General features: G+C 36.2%; 1 protein-coding gene across 1 annotated transcript in view; it reads right to left on the reverse strand.

Annotated features, from left to right (window-relative positions):
• The window catches only part of LOC149415140 (uncharacterized), a 32,351-nt gene extending 11,770 nt beyond the window's left edge, over nt 1–20,581 (reverse strand). The window contains exons 1-6 of the mRNA XM_089643013.1: nt 20,535–20,581; nt 19,847–19,963; nt 19,603–19,764; nt 19,116–19,384; nt 18,487–18,555; nt 17,448–17,645 (exon numbers count right to left, since the gene is read on the reverse strand). Of these exons, the coding sequence (XP_089499139.1) occupies nt 17,448–17,645; nt 18,487–18,555; nt 19,116–19,384; nt 19,603–19,764; nt 19,847–19,963; nt 20,535–20,539 (820 nt within the window). The 5' untranslated portion in view covers nt 20,540–20,581. The remainder of the gene's footprint in view (nt 1–17,447; nt 17,646–18,486; nt 18,556–19,115; nt 19,385–19,602; nt 19,765–19,846; nt 19,964–20,534) is intronic.
• Nucleotides 20,582–21,891: the final 1,310 nt, after the last annotated feature.

The following is a 21,891-nucleotide window of genomic DNA, read 5'->3' on the forward strand; positions in this document are numbered from 1 at the left end:
TAAACTTATTGAATGATTTTGGTTTTCAAAATTTTTGTCAGGTAAACATTTATTGTGATAATCAGTCAGCAATCTCGACTGCAGCTACAGAATCTATTAAACGTTTGAAGCACGTAGATATTCGTTTTCAATTTGTCAAAGATCTAGTGAAAAATAATAAAATAAATATAAAATACATAAAAACTGGCGAACAACCAGCGGATATTCTCACTAAATCTTTGAGAAAAGAGTTATTAGTACGATTTATTGGAATGTTATTACATTGAGGGAGGATGTTGTAATATGGCAATGAAATAACATTCAGTTGGTAACACTACATGCACAGGAAGTAGGTGTCAAAAGTATAAGTCTCTGTAATGGCTGTAATGTGTGTGCTCTGCTACAATAAACGTTATTTTGGTTAAAAGATCACCATCTATTATTTATTAAGACTACATTTATATGTACCAAATTTTCAGGCTTATCTACAACTGAAGACAGATGTCAAGAGCTGAAAAACCTTCGTATGAAATTCATGTGTCCTTAATGTGAGAGTGACCTACAAAAAATCTCTGTCTCACATAAATTACTACGAGAACCCCAAAAATTAATATCTTAAAAAACAACACCAATTGCGATTTACTGAAGATATTTATTTTTCATGCCCTATTTGGACTTAAACACTTTATTACTCGAACAAAATAAATTCAGATTACAGAAAAAAATATTGCATGACTGTCAAAAATGGCGTACAAGTTGAAAAGCATCATTTTGATAAATTGATGGGTTTTCAATATCCATGGTGTTTATAAAGTTCTTATTTCTCGAATAATGCAGTCAATTCAAAACCTTATCTGTTCTCATCTCGCTAAGAATTTCCGTGTCGAGATATGCAGCTTTACAATTAAGTCTAGAAAATTATGATTTAAAAAAATACACGTGAACGTAATATAATATATATGGTTAAGAATATTCTATTTAGTTTTAAAACTTGAAATTTTATATCTAGTCTATATATATTCTAAAACTGCTTTAGTAATATTATATTCTTTACGTAATTATATTTGGACTTCAGAACATTAAGACACAAAACACAAAAAACTGCATGACTTTAAGCTTTTGTAACATTTAAAGGGAGCTTATTGAACATTTTGAAACTTTTATAAAATGTTTTTTTTTGTGTTGGCGATAAATTTCTCTAAAGAAGCCTAAAATCATTGCAGCTTCTTGAGGGATAGCTATGGACTGCACAGAAAAATCTAGCATATTTTAACATGTAATCTTTAAGTCAGCATTTCAAGTCAGTTTTTCTCTACGATTATTAAGTGCGTGGCGTTTTAAATATCCATTTCGTTAGTGAGAATAACTGCATTAGGTACAGGAATAAAAATTTCCTCCTGTTCGGGCGCGTAAGTGCCATGTTAAGTGTGATTTGTGTGAGCTGAAATATTTACAATGAGAGAATAGTTAAGGTTTTTCTTCAGTTTGGGTGCGAAAGTGCCTTGTTAAATCTGGTATTTTTGTGTTTGAGTTTTTTTTTCTCCAGTATGGGTAAGAATGTGCTTACAGAGGTGCTTAATTATAAAACGTACATTATTCATTTTGAAAAAAAATAAAAAATTAAATAAGTCTAGTATGTGTGCGTAAATGTACCGCTAAATTTGACTTCCATGAACAGGGGTAGTTACAATGGTGACATGAATAAGGTTTTTCTCCAGTATGGGTAAGAATATGACGTTTAAAATGTCCTCTTCGAGAACATGAATAGCTGCAGTAGGAACATAAATAAGGTTTAAGACCAGAATGGGTGCGTAAGTGATCTGTTAAGTTTGACTTGCTTGAGCAAAAGTAGCTACAGTAGGCACATGAATTAGGTTTTAGTCCAGAAAGGGTGCGTAAGTGCCTTGTTAAATTTGTTTTGCGTGAAGATGAGAAGTTACAATGGGAACATGAATAAGGTTTTTCTTTAGTGTGGCTGGGTAAGTGCCTTGTTAAACATGATTTGTCTGAACATGAGTAGTTACAATGAGAACATGAATAAGGTTTTTCGACAGTATGGGTAAGAATGTGAATTTTTAAATGTCCCCTTTGAGAACATGAATAGCTGCAGTAGGAACATAAATAAGGTTTTAGACCAGTATGGGTGCGTAAGTGCACAGTTAAGTTAGACTTGCTTGAGCAAGATTGGCTACAGTAGGAACATGAATAAAGTTTTAGTCCAGTATGAGTGCGTAAGTGAATTGCTAAACTTGATTTATATGAACAGGAGAAGTTACAATGGGAACATCGATAAGGTTTTAGGCCAGTATGGGTGCGTAAGTGCAGTGTTAAGTATGACTTGGTTGTGCAAGAATAGTTACAGTAGGAACATAAATAAGGTTTTTCTCCAGTATGGGTGCGTAAGTGCAATGTTAAGTTTGACTTGCGTGAGCAAGAGTAGTTACAATATGAACACGAATGCGATTTTCCTTCAGGTTGCATCTTTAGGTCCCTTATCATCTCTGAAAAAATGTCAAATGAAGCTCAATACTAAGACATCTATTATTAAACCAGAAAATTATTCAAACATATTCGGACAAAAAAAAAACGAGTGTACCTGATGCTCTTTCAGAGCGTTCCAAGGATTCCTTTTTAACGTCCGGCAGATCTTTGTCTATCACCGTATCAAGAATTCTCTCTCCGTCTTCTTCTTGGGGTCCTGGCTCTGCCTTGATGGGTACAGTCTCCACATTAATGCTTCCTCGAATAACGAAACGACAATACATTGATAATACGTGGGTCGGTGTTATTAAATGATTATTATTTCGATTAGTGTTGAATTAAATTACTTTATTTAACAAAGTTTCTGCTGATAAGCTATTGCGATTGGTTAGCTTATACAAATTTCCATAAAAATCAAAATATCTAGTTTAGAAAAGGTACATAAAACCATGGGCGACTGCAAAGATTATAATCAAGATAAAAAAGCACCATTTATAAATAATAGAAAACTCATAAATATGACTAGATGGTACATATGAAGTTATAACTATATTTTCTGTAAAATTATGAACTCGTAACATATTTAGAAACTTTAAACTTTTTGAGGGCATAACAAGTTTACAAATTTGTGAGTTCGTCAGAATCATGTAAAGCGAAATTTCAAAGGTCAAATCGAAATTACCGATTGGTGACAAGAAGAGAAGTAGAAACCAAGCAGCTGTTCTGACTGCGTCCATCTGAAACACTTTTGTGAAATACGCAACGCAACTTACTAGTTGGCTGAACACTCTCGGCAAACTGCAAACATTCCTTCTTCACATCTTGAAGGTCTATTTGTATATCGGTATACGCCATTTCACCTGACCTTTCTTCCTGCGTCCATGGTTCAGTCTTGATGGAAACACTCTCTGTGTTGGGAAGATCCATTGCACTGCTGTGATAGCGTCCTTTTTGTGATTTTTATTAGCTGAAAATAAACAGGACCTATAAAAAAATCTTTCTACACCAACATTTTATATAATGTTCATATGAAAGTAGATATAAATCGACCCAAAATGTAGTACTAATATTTTTAAAGCATTTTTTGTAAAAGCATTTTTTGGAAAAGCATTTTTCGGAAAAAAAATGAAGTTCACTCACTTCGGGAATTTGCGAATTTTTTCAGAATTTCCAACATTTTTTTCCAATACAAAAAGACCTGCTTAAAATCCTTAGTGGAGGTACAAACTTACCCGATAAATTCGCTTTGACCTTCTGCGAGGGTGGCAACGCAGTGATTAGCCCTATCTTTTGAAAATGCTTGTAAATAATAATACTAGGCCTTGAGTTTGACGTTAACGATAACACTATGTTTTTTGTTTTTTTTTTCGTTAACGATAACACTATCTTATATATGTTTTAAACCAAATTCAAAAAGAGAACTGTACTTAAATTATCAAAATGTTGTTGCACTTTGAACGATAACATTATTTCACTATTAATCACTTAACTAATGCCATTGCTTTTGACTATTATCACAAATTATCAAAATGTCCACTTCCATTGTGTATTTACATCACGTGGACCGTAAACCTAATTAATGTCTGTCCGTTCTTTACGTGTAAAGCCAGGTATTGTCTCAGTTATTAAAATTATACACAAATTAACACAATGTTAAAATTAAGTCTTTGAAAAAACACGCACTGAATAAGGATGTTATTTTGAGTTACACTACATTTACAAGTTTTGACTAAAACAATCAAGTTTTTAAAGTTAAACACTGTATTAAGTTATCAGATCCTTTGCAAATAAAATAAAAGCCATTGACAAGAAGCGCGGCAGTAAATAGATTGTCGGAACGGCAGTCTTTGGGCGCAGGACGGTAGATTTAGCAAAATCGCAAAATAGTAATGCTAGTTCCACACGGTGTACCAATTTTACGTTTTTACCAGAAAAAAACATTAAAAGTTGTAATTTCTAAAAAAGTCTTACATCTTTTTTTCTTGTACCATCACATAGAACAACCTCGCGAAGTAATTGCAATTTACCCACGGACACCACTTATATCCACTAGGTCTAAAGGAACCATAATTTAAGAGATGAAAGAATTATTTAGCATATAGAAGACTCATTTCCGATTTGACCATCAACTTACATTTATTTGCTTATGATTTTATTGACAGCTCTGGTTTACTTGGACTAGTTGCATTGCATGTCCTAATATTGCAAATGTATCCCTAAAGTTAAAGAAAACAATATTGGTTTTTGAATATAAGGGTTAAAATAAAACATATTTGTTGACGCCTAGATAAACTGCATTCCTATTCTGCTTTCTGTTTGAGTAGGAAAAATTATGTTTAAATAGCAGAATAACAGAACAGTGGAATAACAGCAGTTTGAATCGATTAACATCATTTTCTCTCATTGTTATTTTTGATACCCACTCCACTTTAAATGTTAACATATAAAATTTAAAAAAACACACTTTTTGTACCTTTAAATAGTAGTTATATATCTTGAAAATTCACTTTCGTCGTATGGGATGACAGCTGGAAAGAATTCTGTTGTTAACATTTTCTTTTGTTGGTATTCCTGATACGAGTGGCTAGATTTTTTACCATTTACTCCATGCAAATACTAGGCAGGTATTATTTTGGCCAAACTCGAAAAATAAAATAAAGGTACTTAGTTTTGTTTTATAAATAAATAAAAAAATAAAAAAAGTTAAGGTTATTATAGGTTAGGTTGGGATAAGGGTTGGGTTATTATAAGTTGGGTTAGGTAAAGATATAGGTTAGGTTTGATTATTGTAGGTAAGGTTAGGATAAAGGTTGGGTTACTATGGGTTAGGTTAGGTTGGATTATTGTTGGTTAGGTTAGGTTAGGTTAGGTTAGGTTGGAATGCCGGTGCTTACTTAGTGTTTATTGATGTTTATGTTCTTCATATATCTATTGTCTATGGATGTGTCCTGTCAGTTATTTTCTTATATTGCATTAATAATAACGATTAATTATTGCTTCGCCTTTCTAAAGGAGTATCGTGTGGTTTACACACTAATAATAATATCAGTTGTGTTAAATTAAACGAATAGAGATTATTCCAAAAACTGTCACCTTTTAATAATATATTTTTTTAAATTCAAGCGCTTCTACTTTTGAAGTGACGTTTCTTTAAAGCTTTTGAAGTTCGCTACGCTTTACCTTCTTCGTGAGTTAGTACCTGTTAAATTGACTAAACAACACCTTAAACGAGACAATACCCTAAAATAAAGCCAGAACTTAACGAAGTAAGTAAAGGAGCCGTGCACAAAAATTCGCGACGCGCGACCCTGGTGTATTGGACAGGCCTGCGGTTTAATTTGCCTTATTAAATCTTTAAAATGATTAGGGAATCTTAACGACATAAGTGATGAAATCGTGTAAAAACAATATTCGGCGCGCGGCCCAACGTAAGGGAAGGATTTACGGTCGACTTTGCCCTAGCAGGCTTAGAAAATCGACCTTTCCATTGGGTTTATTTTAATTATTTCTGATGAAGGTATTACAAAAATTTCATGTATTATTTACCTAAAACTACCGTTTTACACGCATTTAAAAAAAACAATCATTTGATCAACTTAATGACAATAAACAACAACTTTTTGCATTTACGATGTTGAAAAATGTTGTCACGTCTGAAGTCCCGGTTGATGTCCCGTCTGATGAGCATGGACCCTTGTCAATCACCAGGGCTATTATGGGGCTAAAGCAAGAAGGCATAATGTGTAAAAAACATTGAAGAACCTTGTTCATGTTGTCACGTCTGATGAGCAGGTTACGCCGGGTAGAGATTCGTCAGATGGATTGCGCGAGGCCATCCTCAATTAATCAGCATCCATTGAACGTTTAACGGAACAATTATGATTCATCTTTGTGTCACCTCGACAGCATGCTTGGTAATCCAGTGTAATCTCCAAGGAATTTCGCTTCACAAATAAAACCATTTTTTACTTTCAAACAAACGATTGTATATTTTCATCTCTTCAAGCCACAACACTCGAACAAGCACAGGCCGATCTCACACAGGAGTCGAAACGTTGGTTTTATGTTTTGTAAATTTAAACGGAAAGTCTCCGAAGGATATTAAGTTCAAGGTATCCGCGCGATCTTTTTCATTATTTTCCATATCACCTTTCTCGCCCAAAAACCACCCGCCCCGCGGAATCGTCGTCTCGCGTATTGTTCCCGTAATGTCCCGATCTAAATCTACCCGCGTTATTTTTGCCCGCCCGTCCAACCGCTCGCAGGGCAGCCACCCGAAAAAACTCTCAACAAAACAATAATCGGGCACTACCCTGGCAATCCAAACTTGCACAATTCTTTGACGTTACAATTCCCCGCAACCCCCGGAAATTTTACGCCGCGAAGTGAAGTAAAATTACCTTAAAATAAAAACAAAAAAAAACCCACGCGAATACCTTTCTATCCCGCACATGTACACAAAAGACAAAGCTAGTAGAAATAAATAAGTTTTTACAGAAAACCATAAAACTAAACAAGTTATAAACCAAGAAAACGAAAAGAGAAAACCAATTCGCAGATTGGTGTTGCACAACCGATATTATTATCAATATTTACATGGGGATTGTACCTTCACTTTTATATCTCTAATATGAGATTCGCAAACACTTACTCACTTATCGAGAGACAATCTCTCTGAGACACCAGTGAGTATGGAGAACTCAAGCTCCCACTTTATTCTTGAAGAAGAAAACAAAAACACATATATATATTTTTAACAGAAAATAAATAAAGTAACTACATAAACTCTCTTTCTCTCCTATGTTTATATAAAACAAATTTACCATTCTAAGATAAAAACTTGAAACAATAGAACTTAACAAAATAAAAATCCACCAAATCTCTAAGAGATCTTCACTAAATCAATTACAAAATTGATGTAAAAAAATGTTCAGAGCAGGGTTTACATAACTTAATGCCAAGAATTTTAGATGAGGTTTTACAATCAGAAGATAAACCCCTCTATCGTGGTTGAATCAAGGTTTACATATAAAAAATACCTAGCATATTCTCTTCGAATGAACATTGCTTGCTCAAGAAATATGACTAAGGAAGTAGCCTAGATGGCATTCTAACAAAAATTTCACTTACCATGTAAGCAAAGAGTCGAAATTTCTTGGACAAACAAAATATAATTGGTGTTCAACTATGTGCTTTAGATAATTGACACAGGTTACGAGGTGTACGAGCACAATTCAAGAGATCGACACTTGTACTACAAAATTTACAGCATAACACTGGTACTAGCAATGAGATACTTATGCATATATTACTTATAACTAACCAAATTGTACTTATGACTAACAAAACTGTACAAAGACACACTCTTACGTAGCAGAGGTAAAGTGATAATATCCAGACGGAATTATGTAATAGGTTAGCACGCCAAAGCAGTATGTACTTCCCTTTGTTTGAAACAACACAATTTGAGAATTTCCTTAAGAAACTAAGACTTAAAAATATATATATTAAACTAAATATATTTAACCATAAAACTAGTACATTGAACAACTAAAATAGAAATTACATAATCTTGTGTATGAAAAATTGCTCAATTCTTTCACACACAAAAAAAATAAGAATCCTTCTTTCCAAGTCCCCTGGAGACTCTTTGGATACTAATAAAACTTCGATACTTGACAAAAGTATAAGAAAACTCCAATGAACTTGTGGAAGAAGGGTTCAGACCATAGGATAATGACAACCAAACTTATGTCCATTATGCTGACGGAACGTACCAATGTGTGTGTGTGCGTGTGTGCGTCGCACTAATAAGCTCACAACAGTAAGAAGACGAATCGTCTCATTTAAAATGAAAATTACTCAAAACGTAAATAAGAATAAATCTCAGTAAAGTTTAAGTGATAATAAAGAATTAAGACCTAAACTATGTAAATTAATGGGCGCCACTGATCACTAGGATCAGAGAAACATCTTTTGTGAAGATGTTCCTATTCTAGTCCAACGAGGATAAAAAAGAAATCTATCATCAGTACACTAGAATTTTGCGTTTATTCCAAGCACAAGTCCTGAAGGTACCAAACTTCAGAACACGTGACCGGAACAAACACATAAAGAAGGGAATGAAGCAGCATGAAGGGTTGGTAGTCCTTTACACTATTTCATTGGCTTCCTATGATATACTAAACTAAACCTAATCTAAACGAACTATGTCCTTAACATGAAAATTTCCTACTACCTTGCCTTGCATGTCTGCAAGGGTATACACTAAATTAGAAACTTTGTTTTTGATAACGTTTCGCACAAACCTCGGAGCCAATTTGTGCGAAAAAAAATTGGGTCCACTCGATTGGACAAAATTTTTCCTCCACACCACATCTCCAACTTCATAATTTACCGACTTCCTACGTAAATTATAATGTTGAGCATTTTTCCTATAAGCCTGCAACAAGGCCTCCGAAACTTTATTGTAAATCGGAGCCAAGTCCTCTAATTTCTTAGCAAAACTATCTCTTGATTCCTCTAAATTCGAATCCGCACCGCTAGAGGAGATCAAATTTTTATGAAAATTGCCATCAATTATTTGTTCACGCCCGTGCATTAAAAAAAAAGGTGTGTAACCTGTCGCGAAGTTAACCGTATTGTTAAGTGCTGACTGTATTTGTGGCAGAAACCTAGACCAATTACGTTGGTCGGACTCGGTCAAAATAGACAGTGTAGTACCTATCGTTTGGTTATAACGTTCTACGACGTTATTTTGTGGCGTGTAGTAAGCATTATAGAAAGGTGCCGGAACATTATAGTCAGACAGTAATTTTTTAAATTCATTAGATATAAATTGTTTGCCATTGTCGCAAACAAATGTTTGTGGGACCCCATGAATGAGAAAAATGTACTGCTCTACATTTTTAACGATGCTTTTTGTGGTAGCGTTCCTAAGTGGGAAAATCCATGTGTATTTTGAAAACACGTCTACGACTGACAAAATATATTTGAATCCGGAATAACTTCTTGGCAGTGGACCGACAAGGTCAATAGACAGCATTTGCATAGGTCTTGTGACTATTTTCGGGTTGGTAGAAATGCCTGCCGGCGGAGCAGTATTAATTTTATGTGCCTTACACGTTTTACATCTATTAACAAAAATTTTGACGTCATTATACAACCCTGGCCAAAAATAATGAAGTTGAACCTTTTTGTAAGTTCTAAAAACTCCTGGATGACAGGAAATATCCGACTCATGTTCTTTAGATAGAACAGCGCTACGGTCCTCGAAAGGAACAACAAGCTTCCAAGCTGTGTCCTCCTGCAGATCGAAACGAGACTTACTGTGACGAAACAGTTTATTATCTTTAATTTGAAAATTGGTAAAACGTTGTGGATTTGATTTACAATTAGAAAATAAGGTAGTATACCAAGTATCTGTACTCATGGGAACGGAGTCAATAGTAGAGATCAAGGAAACGTCTTTACGTGAAAGAACGTCCGGAACCGTATTTAATTTACCCTTCCTGTGTATAACGTCAAAAGAATACTGTGACAAACGAGTAGACTAGCGAGCAAGTCTACCTGTTGGATTAGATAGTGATACTAACCATTGTAAACTAGAATGGTCCGTTACCACAGTGAAATGGGCGCCTTCTATGTAGGGACTGAAGTGGTTGACCGAATCCAGCACTGCTAGGAGTTCGCGCTCCGTCACGCCGTAGTTTCGTTCATGCACATTAAGACACCTAGAAAAAAATGAAACAGGGTGCTCTTCTCCATCAAATACCTGAGTAAGTACTCCTCCAATTCCCACGTTACTCGCGTCGCAGTGTATCGTGAAAGGAAGCGAAAAATCCGGACAATTAATAACTGGGGCAGAAGTCAACGCTTTCTTTAATTTCTTAAAAGAGACCTCTGCTTCAGGAGACCAAGCAAAATTACTAATCCCCTTCCTTGAACCAGTGAGCTTTGTTAAGGGAGCCGCAATGGTTGAAAAATCCTTTATGAATCTCCTATAATACCCGCACAGGCCAATGAAAGCTTTTACCTGTTTAGAATTTTTTGGAATGGGGTAAGTACGAATGCATTCCAACTTGACTGGATCTGTGCGAAGACCTTTCGCATCCACTATATAACCGAGGTATTTTAATTCATCCTTACAAAACTCACATTTTTTTAAATTGACAGTCAAGCCTGCTTCTTTCAGACGTAAGAAAACCCTATTCAATTGTTCTAAATGAGAATCGATATCTTCGGAAATTATAATTAGATCATCTAAATAACAAAAAACGTTTTCGTCGAACTCTGGACCAAAAAGTGCATCTACAAGACGCTGAAGTTCACTAGGAGCGTTTTTTAACCCAAACGGCATCCTAACGAATTCAAACAGGCCATGTCCAGGTACTACGAAAGCCGTTTTGCAGCAAGAATCCTTATGTAAAGGGATCTGCCAGAAACTTTTCGATAAGTCAATGGAGGATATAAAACGTGCACCACGTAGGTTGTCTAAGATACGCGAAATATATGGCAGTGGGTACGAATCCCTTGTAGTGACGCTGTTAAGCTTTCTGGAGTCCAAGCAGAACCTTGCAGAACCATCCTTCTTAGGGACGATCAAAACCGGATTCGACCAAGCCGAACGTGAACGGCGAACAACACCTAATTCAAGCATTTCCTTAAGTTGAGAGTCAAGTTGTTGTTGACGCGTTTGAGACAAGGGGTAATACCGTTGCTTAATGGGATCTCCTGTCGTATTAATTTTGTGCTGAACTAAATGAGTTCGACCCAATCCACATTTTTCAAAAGAAATTGTCTTAAATTTATCTATAACAATATTTAGCCTACGATTGTCTTGAGAGGACAGTAGGGAAGCTGACATGATTTTGCGAATTTCACCTATAGTATTCTCAACATCACGACCACTGTTGGCTTTTGAAAACAACTGAGGAGCGATGTCAAACTGTTTCCAAAAGTCGACTCCCAAAACAATCACAGGTGAAAGAGACGGAATAACAAAAAAGGTAATATATTTCTTAATATTATTATAAGTAACAAGTACCCGCATAGTACCAATTACATTTTGACGTACCCCATCAGCGGTGGTAACGTACGATTCTAACTTATCTAGACTAAACCCTAAACTAATAAAGAAGTTGTAAAGAGAACCGCCAAAACAACTGACAGTCGCACCACTGTCCAACAGACCCGAAAAGACAAGATTTTGAATAGAAATATTCGCATGAGGTCTGATGTCCTGTCCAGAACTAGCCATGGGCATGCATGCGTCCATGTCACGCCCGAAGAACCGGTTACTGGAGCTATCAACTAAGGGTGATGATCTCCTGGCATCCTTGCTAGCAGGACGCAGAGGATCACACGCTAGTTTTTTGGGTTTGTGCGAGCGGAGTCATCTTTACGTTTACCAGAATTTCTCTGAGATTCAGAGTTCCATAGCCTACAAAATTGTTTTGTATGACCTTGCCCCTTACAATAAAAACAATATAAAGTTTTTCTATTATTAGAAGAAGAAGATAAAGTATGAGTTGAAGAAGAGGAAGTTGCTTGAGAAGAAGTGAAATGCGGTAAGGGTTTATCTACTGAGAGCTTTTCAAATCTCCAACACACATTTACCAAAGAAGTTAAGTCCTTTTCTGGAAAATATGCGATAGCCAAGGCATATTTAGGTAACAGACTATCAGAAACTAGGTCTACCAACTGTTCCTCCGTAAGTGGAACGTTTAATCTGAGATTAGTTAATTTAATGTCCTCGACGTAATCCACAACACTTTGATTAAATTTTTGTTTCATTGCGAATAAGGCTTTTAGGGCCTCTGTTTGGTTAATATAACGGTCAAAACGTGCTATGAGGTGATTTCTCAACTCAGGCCAAGATAAAGAATCTTTATAAATTGTCCGATACCAAGACAGAGCTCTCCCCTCCAGAAGATCAGCAAAGAAAATCACAACCGATGACAGTTCTATATGACGGCATCTAGATAACTCTTCCACACGTTGTATAAAATCCCTAACATCAGAAGAACCCGAAAATTTAATACCCCAAGAATGTACGGACGTATTTGTATTTGCAGATTGATAATAATTATTATTAACTATGTTTGTAGTCTGATTCGCATTATCACTATTGCCTTCATTTTGTTGTGAAGAATCACTACCGGATTGTTTAAAGCTCTTATTATACATACGAGCCTGTTCCCGCATAGCTGATAATGTACTTTCTGGAGTGATATTCACTTCAGAAAGCATTTGTATCATTTCCTCCTTTGTAGCTCCGTTTATATTAGAAATCGCCATTTTGATTGTAATGAAAAAACAAAATTTTGAGAAATTTTTCAAAAAAAAAAATTATTTAAAAAACAATACCTCTGAAATTTAAAAAAAACAGTCTGGTACACTAACACGTTACCGCAAGTCGTAACAAATGTGTTCAAGTTCTTTATAAGTGTATAGCTCGCATTTACAAATGTAATGACATATCAAATGATCGACAATAATAAACATTATCGCTGTCACTATGTTCAAAACAATATCAACTGACAGGTCCGTGTTACCAGTGGAACAAAACAACGGTACACGAATATCAATTCAGTAGTTAATTTAAAAAAATAAATATTTCGAGCAAATGAGCGAACGAAGCTAGTTCACGTCAAAATTGTACACCGTCTACCGAGCAAAACATCAATGTAAAGCGAACGAAGCCACAACGCAACCACAATGCACACACATAGGTACTTCGTAATGCACATCATATCTATACATTAAGCATATTATCAGAGAATTTATACATTAAAAATGATTAAATTACAATTTTTAATCTTAAATTTGATACGATAGAGAATATCCCCTTGCCATAGGCTTAAATACGAGCACCTAAAGTTGTTTTAAAACTTTATTTACGTTGGAGCGCCAATGTCACGTCTGAAGTCCCGGTTGATGTCCCGTCTGATGAGCATGGACCCTTGTCAATCACCAGGGCTATTATGGGGCTAAAGCAAGCAGGCATAATGTGTAAAAAACATTGAAGAACCTTGTTCATGTTGTCACGTCTGATGAGCAGGTTACGCCGGGTAGAGATTCGTCAGATGGATTGCGCGAGGCCATCCTCAATTAATCAGCATCCATTGAACGTTGTAATGATCTGCCCTTTTTACTTCAAACTTTTCCTTCTCTTCTTTCTACGATAATTTTCCTTAAGTCCCGTAGGTAACTTTTCCATAAGGCTTTGGTTATATATATATCCGGGGTAGGAAGGACCTCCCTGCCGTCTTTTCTTTATTACACACCCCTTCAAGTGTGTACATCCTAGTTTGTCTACGTGACGTACGACCTTGAACGTACTCATTTCACGTGACGGTTCAGTATAAAAAGGCTTCACCAAACGTTGTGTTGGGTTTTTGTTTCTCGGTTTAGAAACCTAGTTATTTATGTATGTGTGGTATCCCTTGGTTCTTTTGAGATAGAGTGAGTTGAATCCATTACCGCTGTGTTTTAAAACCATTTTATAAACCTTATCTTCTAAGTCGCCTGCTCCCCCCCACTAGCTACTCGATTCTACCTATCGTAGGGTAATGTGAATATAATAAAGTGTTAGATTTTATATATGTGATATACATACGATAAGTTTATGGTGTTAGTTGTCGGCGCCATCCATGTATATATTTTGGGAGGGGAAGGAGAGGAAAGGAAATGAATTTTTTTCAAGCTAAGATTGACTCCTCCTCTTACCAAACAAAACTGATGGATGATAATTTGAGCAAGGCGATCGATATCTGCGTGTCTGGATATCACAACCGGCCGGGTCTCCCCTTGTTCCAAATCGGCAACCTTCACGCCAGAATAAAGAAAACCAGGTCTCATCACCAATTTCAGAATTGCCCCAATCTCAAACACCTCCAGGAAAATCTACTTTACTGAGTGTAGAAGGGGAAAACCATGACATCCCTTGTCACGAATCTAGTCGCGAAAATGTGACACGCAAGGTCCTAAGTTACGTGCCACCTCTAGAAAACGTTGTAACTCCCACGCCGTCGGGGATTTACATCCCTTTCTAGGTCAATACATAGATAACACACGACGATCTTGTCGACATTTAGCCCGCTTTTTAACGATAGGTTGTGTGCCTACCCATTCAGCCAATTATCATGTGAGATATATGTAAGGTCTACTCGAAATGCCAAATTTAGGATGAGGACTGTCTGTATTTTAATATTCGGTTCTAGTAATTATTTTATGAGGTTACTAGCATCCTCGTGTATTAGGTATGGGTAACTCCTACTGAATACCTATCCTCTCAGGTAGGTATAAACGGATAATTGGTTTGATTTTTGCATTTAATTTAAAGAGGCTGCCTACCTCTCGAAAGGTACCTGTTGAGAAAAGTTGTTCGGTTGGTAGTTTTATTTCGGAGATTACCATCTCCCTCTTTTGACTTTAGATTTGTTTTTGTGCATCCCAATTCGTAACTTAGAAAGTCAAACAATAGATGAAAAGTATTAAATTAGAAAGTCAAATAACAGAAGAAAAGTTTTCATTTTGTTCCGTCTGGTTGCATCCGATCGCTTTCAATTTGGGACGGCATACGCTAGCAAAACTTCCCCTTTGACTGACTGTACACCGCGCCTTGTCCTATATATGAAAAGGTCGTTGACTCGTCTCTCGCTCACAGCTGATTGACGGTTCGCCTAGCACATCCCTGTTAATGATAACATTATTTGGGCGGCAGGTGTCGTAAACTTAGTTCCTGTACCTCGGTTGTATCCGTCTTTTAAAAAGGTCCTCTGAAATTTAATAAATAATATAAAAAACTCACCCAGTTAGGCACCTCTCATTCTCAGCGTGAAGCTTAACTGGTTACACTATATAGCTAAATCACTTTAATTTTCGACCTCCTCCCTACGCTTATAAAAGGGTAATTAAATATTCCTGTAAATAAAATTGTACCTCCCTAATCTGTTAGGATTCGAACCCACAGTTAATAATCTATTTGATTCTCTGGTTTTCGGTCTCCGTGGATAGAATGCCATCTCGCCAAATCAATAACTTAGCCCGATTAAACACTTCCTGCCTTTAAGTACATTCACTCTGTTTTAAAAACGCAATAATTATTTTATTATTTTCATGTTTTTAAGACAAGCAATCTAGTTCGAACTGTATACGAAATCACGTTTAAATCAACACAACTTTATAACACAATCGCGATTGCACAACACCTGGCGCCCCTGAGGTGGGTTTTTACAAAACGGCGCTCTACAAATTATCCAATTATTATTATTGTCATTATTATTAATTGTTTTCCCACTGAGTCGAACCACTTTCACTTCACACAAACACCGGATCAATAATCTTTCACTTTAATTCAATATTCCGCAATATTCTCTAATACCATTTGAATTCAATAATTAACCACTCGAACGATCGCGCGTCAAAAAACTTTTTTCTCCGATTGCTCGCGGTTTTTTGGCGACGAATTTGAATATTTTCCGCCAACATTAAAAAAATCAAACCTCCGAATTTTAATACGGAGACATAAAACTGATTGTAGTGCTATACAGCCAATGAATTCACCTATATTTTTATAATTATTCTATATTTTTAGAATTGATAGATAAATTATTAAAAAATCTTAAACTTTATGAATGCGCGAAATTAGCGTTTTTGTGATTTGAAATTGCCGCCAGTGGCAGTTTTAAATATCTTTATAGAATATTTTCTACGTTTTTATGTTCTCTATGGCCTGTTTGATAACCACAGATGCAAGAATATAATGGGAAAATAATTTTTTGTACGTTATGCTCTCTTCAAAAGTTTGGTTAGAAAATAATTTTTTAAAATTTGAGTGCGTGACGTGTCAAAATTGAAATCACTGTATTATACTATATAATAAATTTACCACAAAAACTGGTATTACGTTAGGAAGATACATTAACTGTCTACAATTATTAATAAGCATAGTCGCCGTGTTGGCTTTATTTTATTCATTTGATGAATTATACAGAGAGCCTATTTCACGATGTCAAAATCATGGTGCTACTTTTTAAATAATTGTAAATTAGAACTGGAGATTTGTAACCATGTTTTTATATAACGTGCAAAACGAGGAAATAAGGCTTAAAATGAGATATACATCATAGATATAAACATTGCCAATATTTCAGGGGGATACTTTGAAAGTTGATGAAATTCACCAATATTTGACGAAAAATCACTACTGACAGCTACCTTAAGGTCAATCTACATAGGGTATATCGGAATATGTAAAATGATGATAAATTTGTATATATATATCAAACCTTTGTATGACCATAGAATGGCAAATAAAATCATAGTGATAATTTTATATCTAAACGCAAAGGTATCGAAAAAAAATGGATGAGGGGAAAATAATTGATGGAACCAATAATTGATTTATTTATTAAGCCCTAATATCCTTTTAAATCAATATTACAGTTGTATGGTTACAATGAAAGAGCAGTATTTTGATTTAAACATTGTTTACACACTTTGTCATAATAAAAATGTATTCAGTTTATTGGTTTATTCATAATTTAAGAAAATCAATACATAATAATATCATTGTGCCTCGCTATAGAGTGAGATTCTGAGTATCGCTCTGGTGAGGGACCACCATTCAGAATTGAACATTGCTTGAATTGGCTTAGTTATGTTTAGTGACTAGATCTGGAAAAGACTAATACCTTGATACATTAAAATTGCCAAGAATACATACATTTCCTCTTTATTCGTGGGAGCCCATTTATTGGTACGCGCATGACGCTTAAATTGTTTTTTCGCAATCCATTGATCTGCATACCTGTTGGTCTCTCTCGCGATCAGTTCAACGAAATCTGCATCAAAGATTTTAAGAAAGGCATCCACAGGTTTGCCCATTTCGTCGGTATTGAAAGTTGGTCCCGGCGTGCCTGTGAAAGTCTCCCTTATCCCAGTAAAACGTAAGATATCATTAGACCAATCGAAAGAGTAACCTTCAGGCGGCAGAATCAAACGCATTGCCTCACTATCTACCTGGTCTTGTCTACTAAAGTCTATGGCCATAGCGGAGTTAGGTGAAACGTTGATAATATTATGATAAGGTATTGGCGGCATGCAGAAGGTATCCTCATCGCTCTCTTCGTGGTCGACGTCACTCGCTTCGTCATCCTCGTCGCTCGATCTGTCCATTTCTGAAACAACAGAAAACCCAAATTAATTTAATGTGTCTATATTACGATAACCCACTGCCTCTGGTACGGCTTATGACTCGCAATACGATGGTCGCGGGATCAAATCAAATAAATTATATTTGAATAATTAGTGTTATTTTCACACAAAATTCATTTAAAATAATATATATTATATTTGCGGCACGTTCCAGAGTGGAAGATACCCATAGTATCGCCCTGGTGTAAGACCCCATTCAGAATTGAAACGTTGCTTGAAATGGCTTTTGACGGCCGGCATAGTCCAGTGGTAACGCATTGGACTGCCATTCCGAAGGTCGCCGGTTCGAACCCGGCGTGCGCAAATAAATTTTATTTGATTGATTTGTGTTATTTCACAATTAATTAATTAAAATAATAATTAAAATAATATATAGTATATTTGCGGCACGTTCCAGAGTGGAAGATACTACCAGTATCGCCCTGGTGTAAGACCACCATTCAGAATTGAAACGTTGCTCCAAATGGCTTTAGCCGTGTTTAGTGACTAGATCTGAATAGCCAGGTACTTCCCCATCTTCCTCTTTCCCTTCCCCACTTACCTTCAGCCTCACAACATCCCCCAATTGGGGATGCCATAGTCTCACTGGCTCCAGCTGAGGCTCTTGTGAGGTATTCATATAAAAAAAAATATAAAAAGTTAATCAAATACTTGAGGCGGGCAATGTCAGGAGTCAGAATAGCACAGTCAGGTAGGTATGGAATGAAGAAAAGAGTGTGTGTGCCAAGATCGAGTTGCATGGTGGTTCATCCTCTCTGCCTACCGAAATGGCGTGAAGGTAAGTTAGTTAGTTTTATAACTCACGGTTTCCAAGTACAGACTCTTCTAGTACAGCTGCCTCGTCCACGTTACTTTTTCTGCCCATGTCTGACTCTGAAATAAAAGAAAACACAAATTTACAGTAGAATTTGGATATAATGACTTTGCATTTAACGGTCTACTGTTTTAAGTGACGATAATGTAAACTCTAGTAAGGTTTCATAGCTTTTAGTAGGAAAACGTATCCGTTTAAAGTGACCAACTACGTAAAGCGACCTATTTTAATGATAATTTGTCCGGTTACAAAACCCACCTACCAATACAGCCTCGCAACACAATGAGTCCCGTGAAGCGAAAGTGTTTTTTCAATTTAAGAAAAAAATGCTGTATTACACCGTTTAGAAGCCGGTGAATCAAATGTAATCCTCGCAAAGAAGTTCGGCATGTCTTATTTCTCACTCTGCAATACCCGTTACAGAAAAAAGATGTGTAATGATGCATCCACGACATAACAACAATACATTTTGTATGTTTGTTATGTGGAATTTTTAAGTACTATGCTTATTTCCTGCCAATATACCAACAGTGAAACTGTGCTAGGGATATCAATATAAAATATAGATAATTGATTTTATATTGAGCCCCTGGTATGACATTTCAAAAAATAAACTCACCGTTCCCAAACGCCGACAATTCTTCGTAGAATGGTACGTCCACCCACAGCTCGCTGTGATAGCCGGCTTCCGGAGAGAAGAGTTCCCCACTCCGCGATGTCCCAGGTAACGGCTCGGGAGATGCTGCACGGATAGGCATAATTGGTGCATTGGGAGCCGTTGATTGGGTCTGTGCGGGAGTGGACATCCACGGTGGTGGTACGGGTCGTGGCAACGGTGAAGGCGTCCCTTGTGAAAAGGGACACGTTGTTCTCTCCGGAGATGGAATTCTGAAAACATTTACATAAATCATAGAAAATTGTTCTCATTCACGTGTGAAACAGTAAGTACAGTATGTAAATAAACAATAAAATAAGAACTCTGTAAAATATGCACTGAATGTGCCAAATGCACAGAGCGCTGAACTTACCAACTCTCACTGTAAGAGTGGAACGCTGTCAGGAAAAAACAATAATATTGTACCAAGCATCTAAATACGATTACTTACTTTTGTTTAGTTTTTCTTGGAGGTGCGGTAGGGAGCAAAATGCGCGCCGCCTGCTTCTTGAATTTTCGGCTTTCCAGCTCTAGCCGGATGGAAGCAGGCAGGGCCCTAACAGCCTTTAGGGCCTTGACGCGATCTTCTCGCACCAGTAGCAAAGCAGGGTCGCTGTTTAAATAAATACAAATATATGATGAGTTCAACGGCCACAGCAAAGTACTTTCATAAAAAAACATTAAAAAATACTAACACTCCAGACGAGGCTGCAATTGCAGCTCTGCGTTGACGTCCACGTGCAGGTAGTCCGGCACCAGCTCGTACCCCACGTCTCCCTTTTCCTCTGCCTCCTCTTGCAGTCAGCACCGCTCTATAAATTTTAAATTGAAAACACTTAATGTAAGTACTTAAATGTTTAAATTTTGTTAAATATTGCACTAATATAAAATTTGAAAATAATTATTGGGTTGTGGAGTGATCCCTTTCCCTGGACGACAGCTGTTTCTGCACAAATTTGGTAAAAGTAAACAAATTAATTAATTATACAACTAAATTACTAAATTTTTATTGTGTGACGAAGGCTTTACACCATTTTACATGTGAAAAAGAGTCAACTTTTTGACATATGACTTAAAATAATTGGTTAGCAAATATCTGTATTAATAATGAACCAATTCAAATAAAACTTATATATATCTCTTTGTTTTGAATCACTGTGATGGAATATCTATATTTCAAATGCGCGAGTGCAGTATTTAAGACATTATTGTAAATCAAAAACAGATGACGTCTTCAGTTGACGTAATCTTACACAAAAACTTCAACCAAAACAATATAATACAAACAAACGAATTAAAAACGCATTTCAAAGATAGATAAGTCAATCATGATTACACAGATATATAATTATGCGTTAAAAACCCAATAAATTAATTACTTACGGCATTTTAGGAAGAGTCCAAAATTTCGTGAATGTTGAAAATTTATAATTTTGTTTTTGACAGGACGCCATAAAAAAACCGCGAAAACTCGTTAAATAACACTTCAAAGACAACGGATAAGTTCATAGACAAAGAGAATATATTATCAGCTATTCGATAAAACAAGTAGCTGGCCATGGAAACGTTTTAAATAATTACAATAAATATTTTACGAATGGTAGAAAAATCGGTCCATTTTTGGACCGATATCAATCGCAGAAAAATAAAAGTGGTCGATTTTTCGACCGAAATCGTTCCAGTGGTTAACTGTAATTTCAAACAACACTTCTGATTTTTATCCATTTCTCGGGGCTGTCAATGCACCCAAGTTCGAGCCTCGACTGTCCCTCCGGTCTCTCCTTTCCCGTGGGAATCTGTTTACTCCAGGCCTGTCTGTCAATAAATCTTCCGTCGTTGTCTAAACAAAAATTTTTTTGAGCACGTTCGTTTATTATTTATCGTTTATTTTTGTGGATATTCAAAACATCACAACGTTTAACGGAACAATTATGATTCATCTTTGTGTCACCTCGACAGCATGCTTGGTAATCCAGTGTAATCTCCAAGGAATTTCGCTTCACAAATAAAACCATTTTTTACTTTCAAACAAACGATTGTATATTTTCATCTCTTCAAGCCACAACACTCGAACAAGCACAGGCCGATCTCACACAGGAGTCGAAACGTTGGTTTTATGTTTTGTAAATTTAAACGGAAAGTCTCCGAAGGATATTAAGTTCAAGGTATCCGCGCGATCTTTTTCATTATTTTCCATATCACCTTTCTCGCCCAAAAACCACCCGCCCCGCGGAATCGTCGTCTCGCGTATTGTTCCCGTAATGTCCCGATCTAAATCTACCCGCGTTATTTTTGCCCGCCCGTCCAACCGCTCGCAGGGCAGCCACCCGAAAAAACTCTCAACAAAACAATAATCGGGCACTACCCTGGCAATCCAAACTTGCACAATTCTTTGACGTTACAATGTTGATATTTAATATTATTTACGTAAGTTAAAATTTACGAGAAAATTGGCCATACGACACCCCATTTTGACAGAACATCGCGCATAATTCGAGTTTTTTTGTAGATAGTGTAGATAACATGAAAGACATAATCGGCATAATAGTCAATTATTCGAGATCGCTGGCCACGCACCCCTTCATTATTACGCGACCAAATTTTCGTCCCAAACATCATATAAATTTATTTTCTTAGTATTTAAAGGTGTACTACTATTTTTTTTAAATGAAAACAAAAAGTTGTTGTTTGTTGTCATAAGGTTGAATCAAATTTTTGTTTTCTTTTTTTAAATGCGTAT

Source organism: Hesperophylax consimilis, chromosome 19 (genome assembly GCF_061612785.1).
Source record: "Hesperophylax consimilis isolate HC1 chromosome 19, BYU_Hcon_1.0, whole genome shotgun sequence".
Lineage (NCBI taxonomy): Eukaryota > Metazoa > Arthropoda > Insecta > Trichoptera > Limnephilidae > Hesperophylax > Hesperophylax consimilis.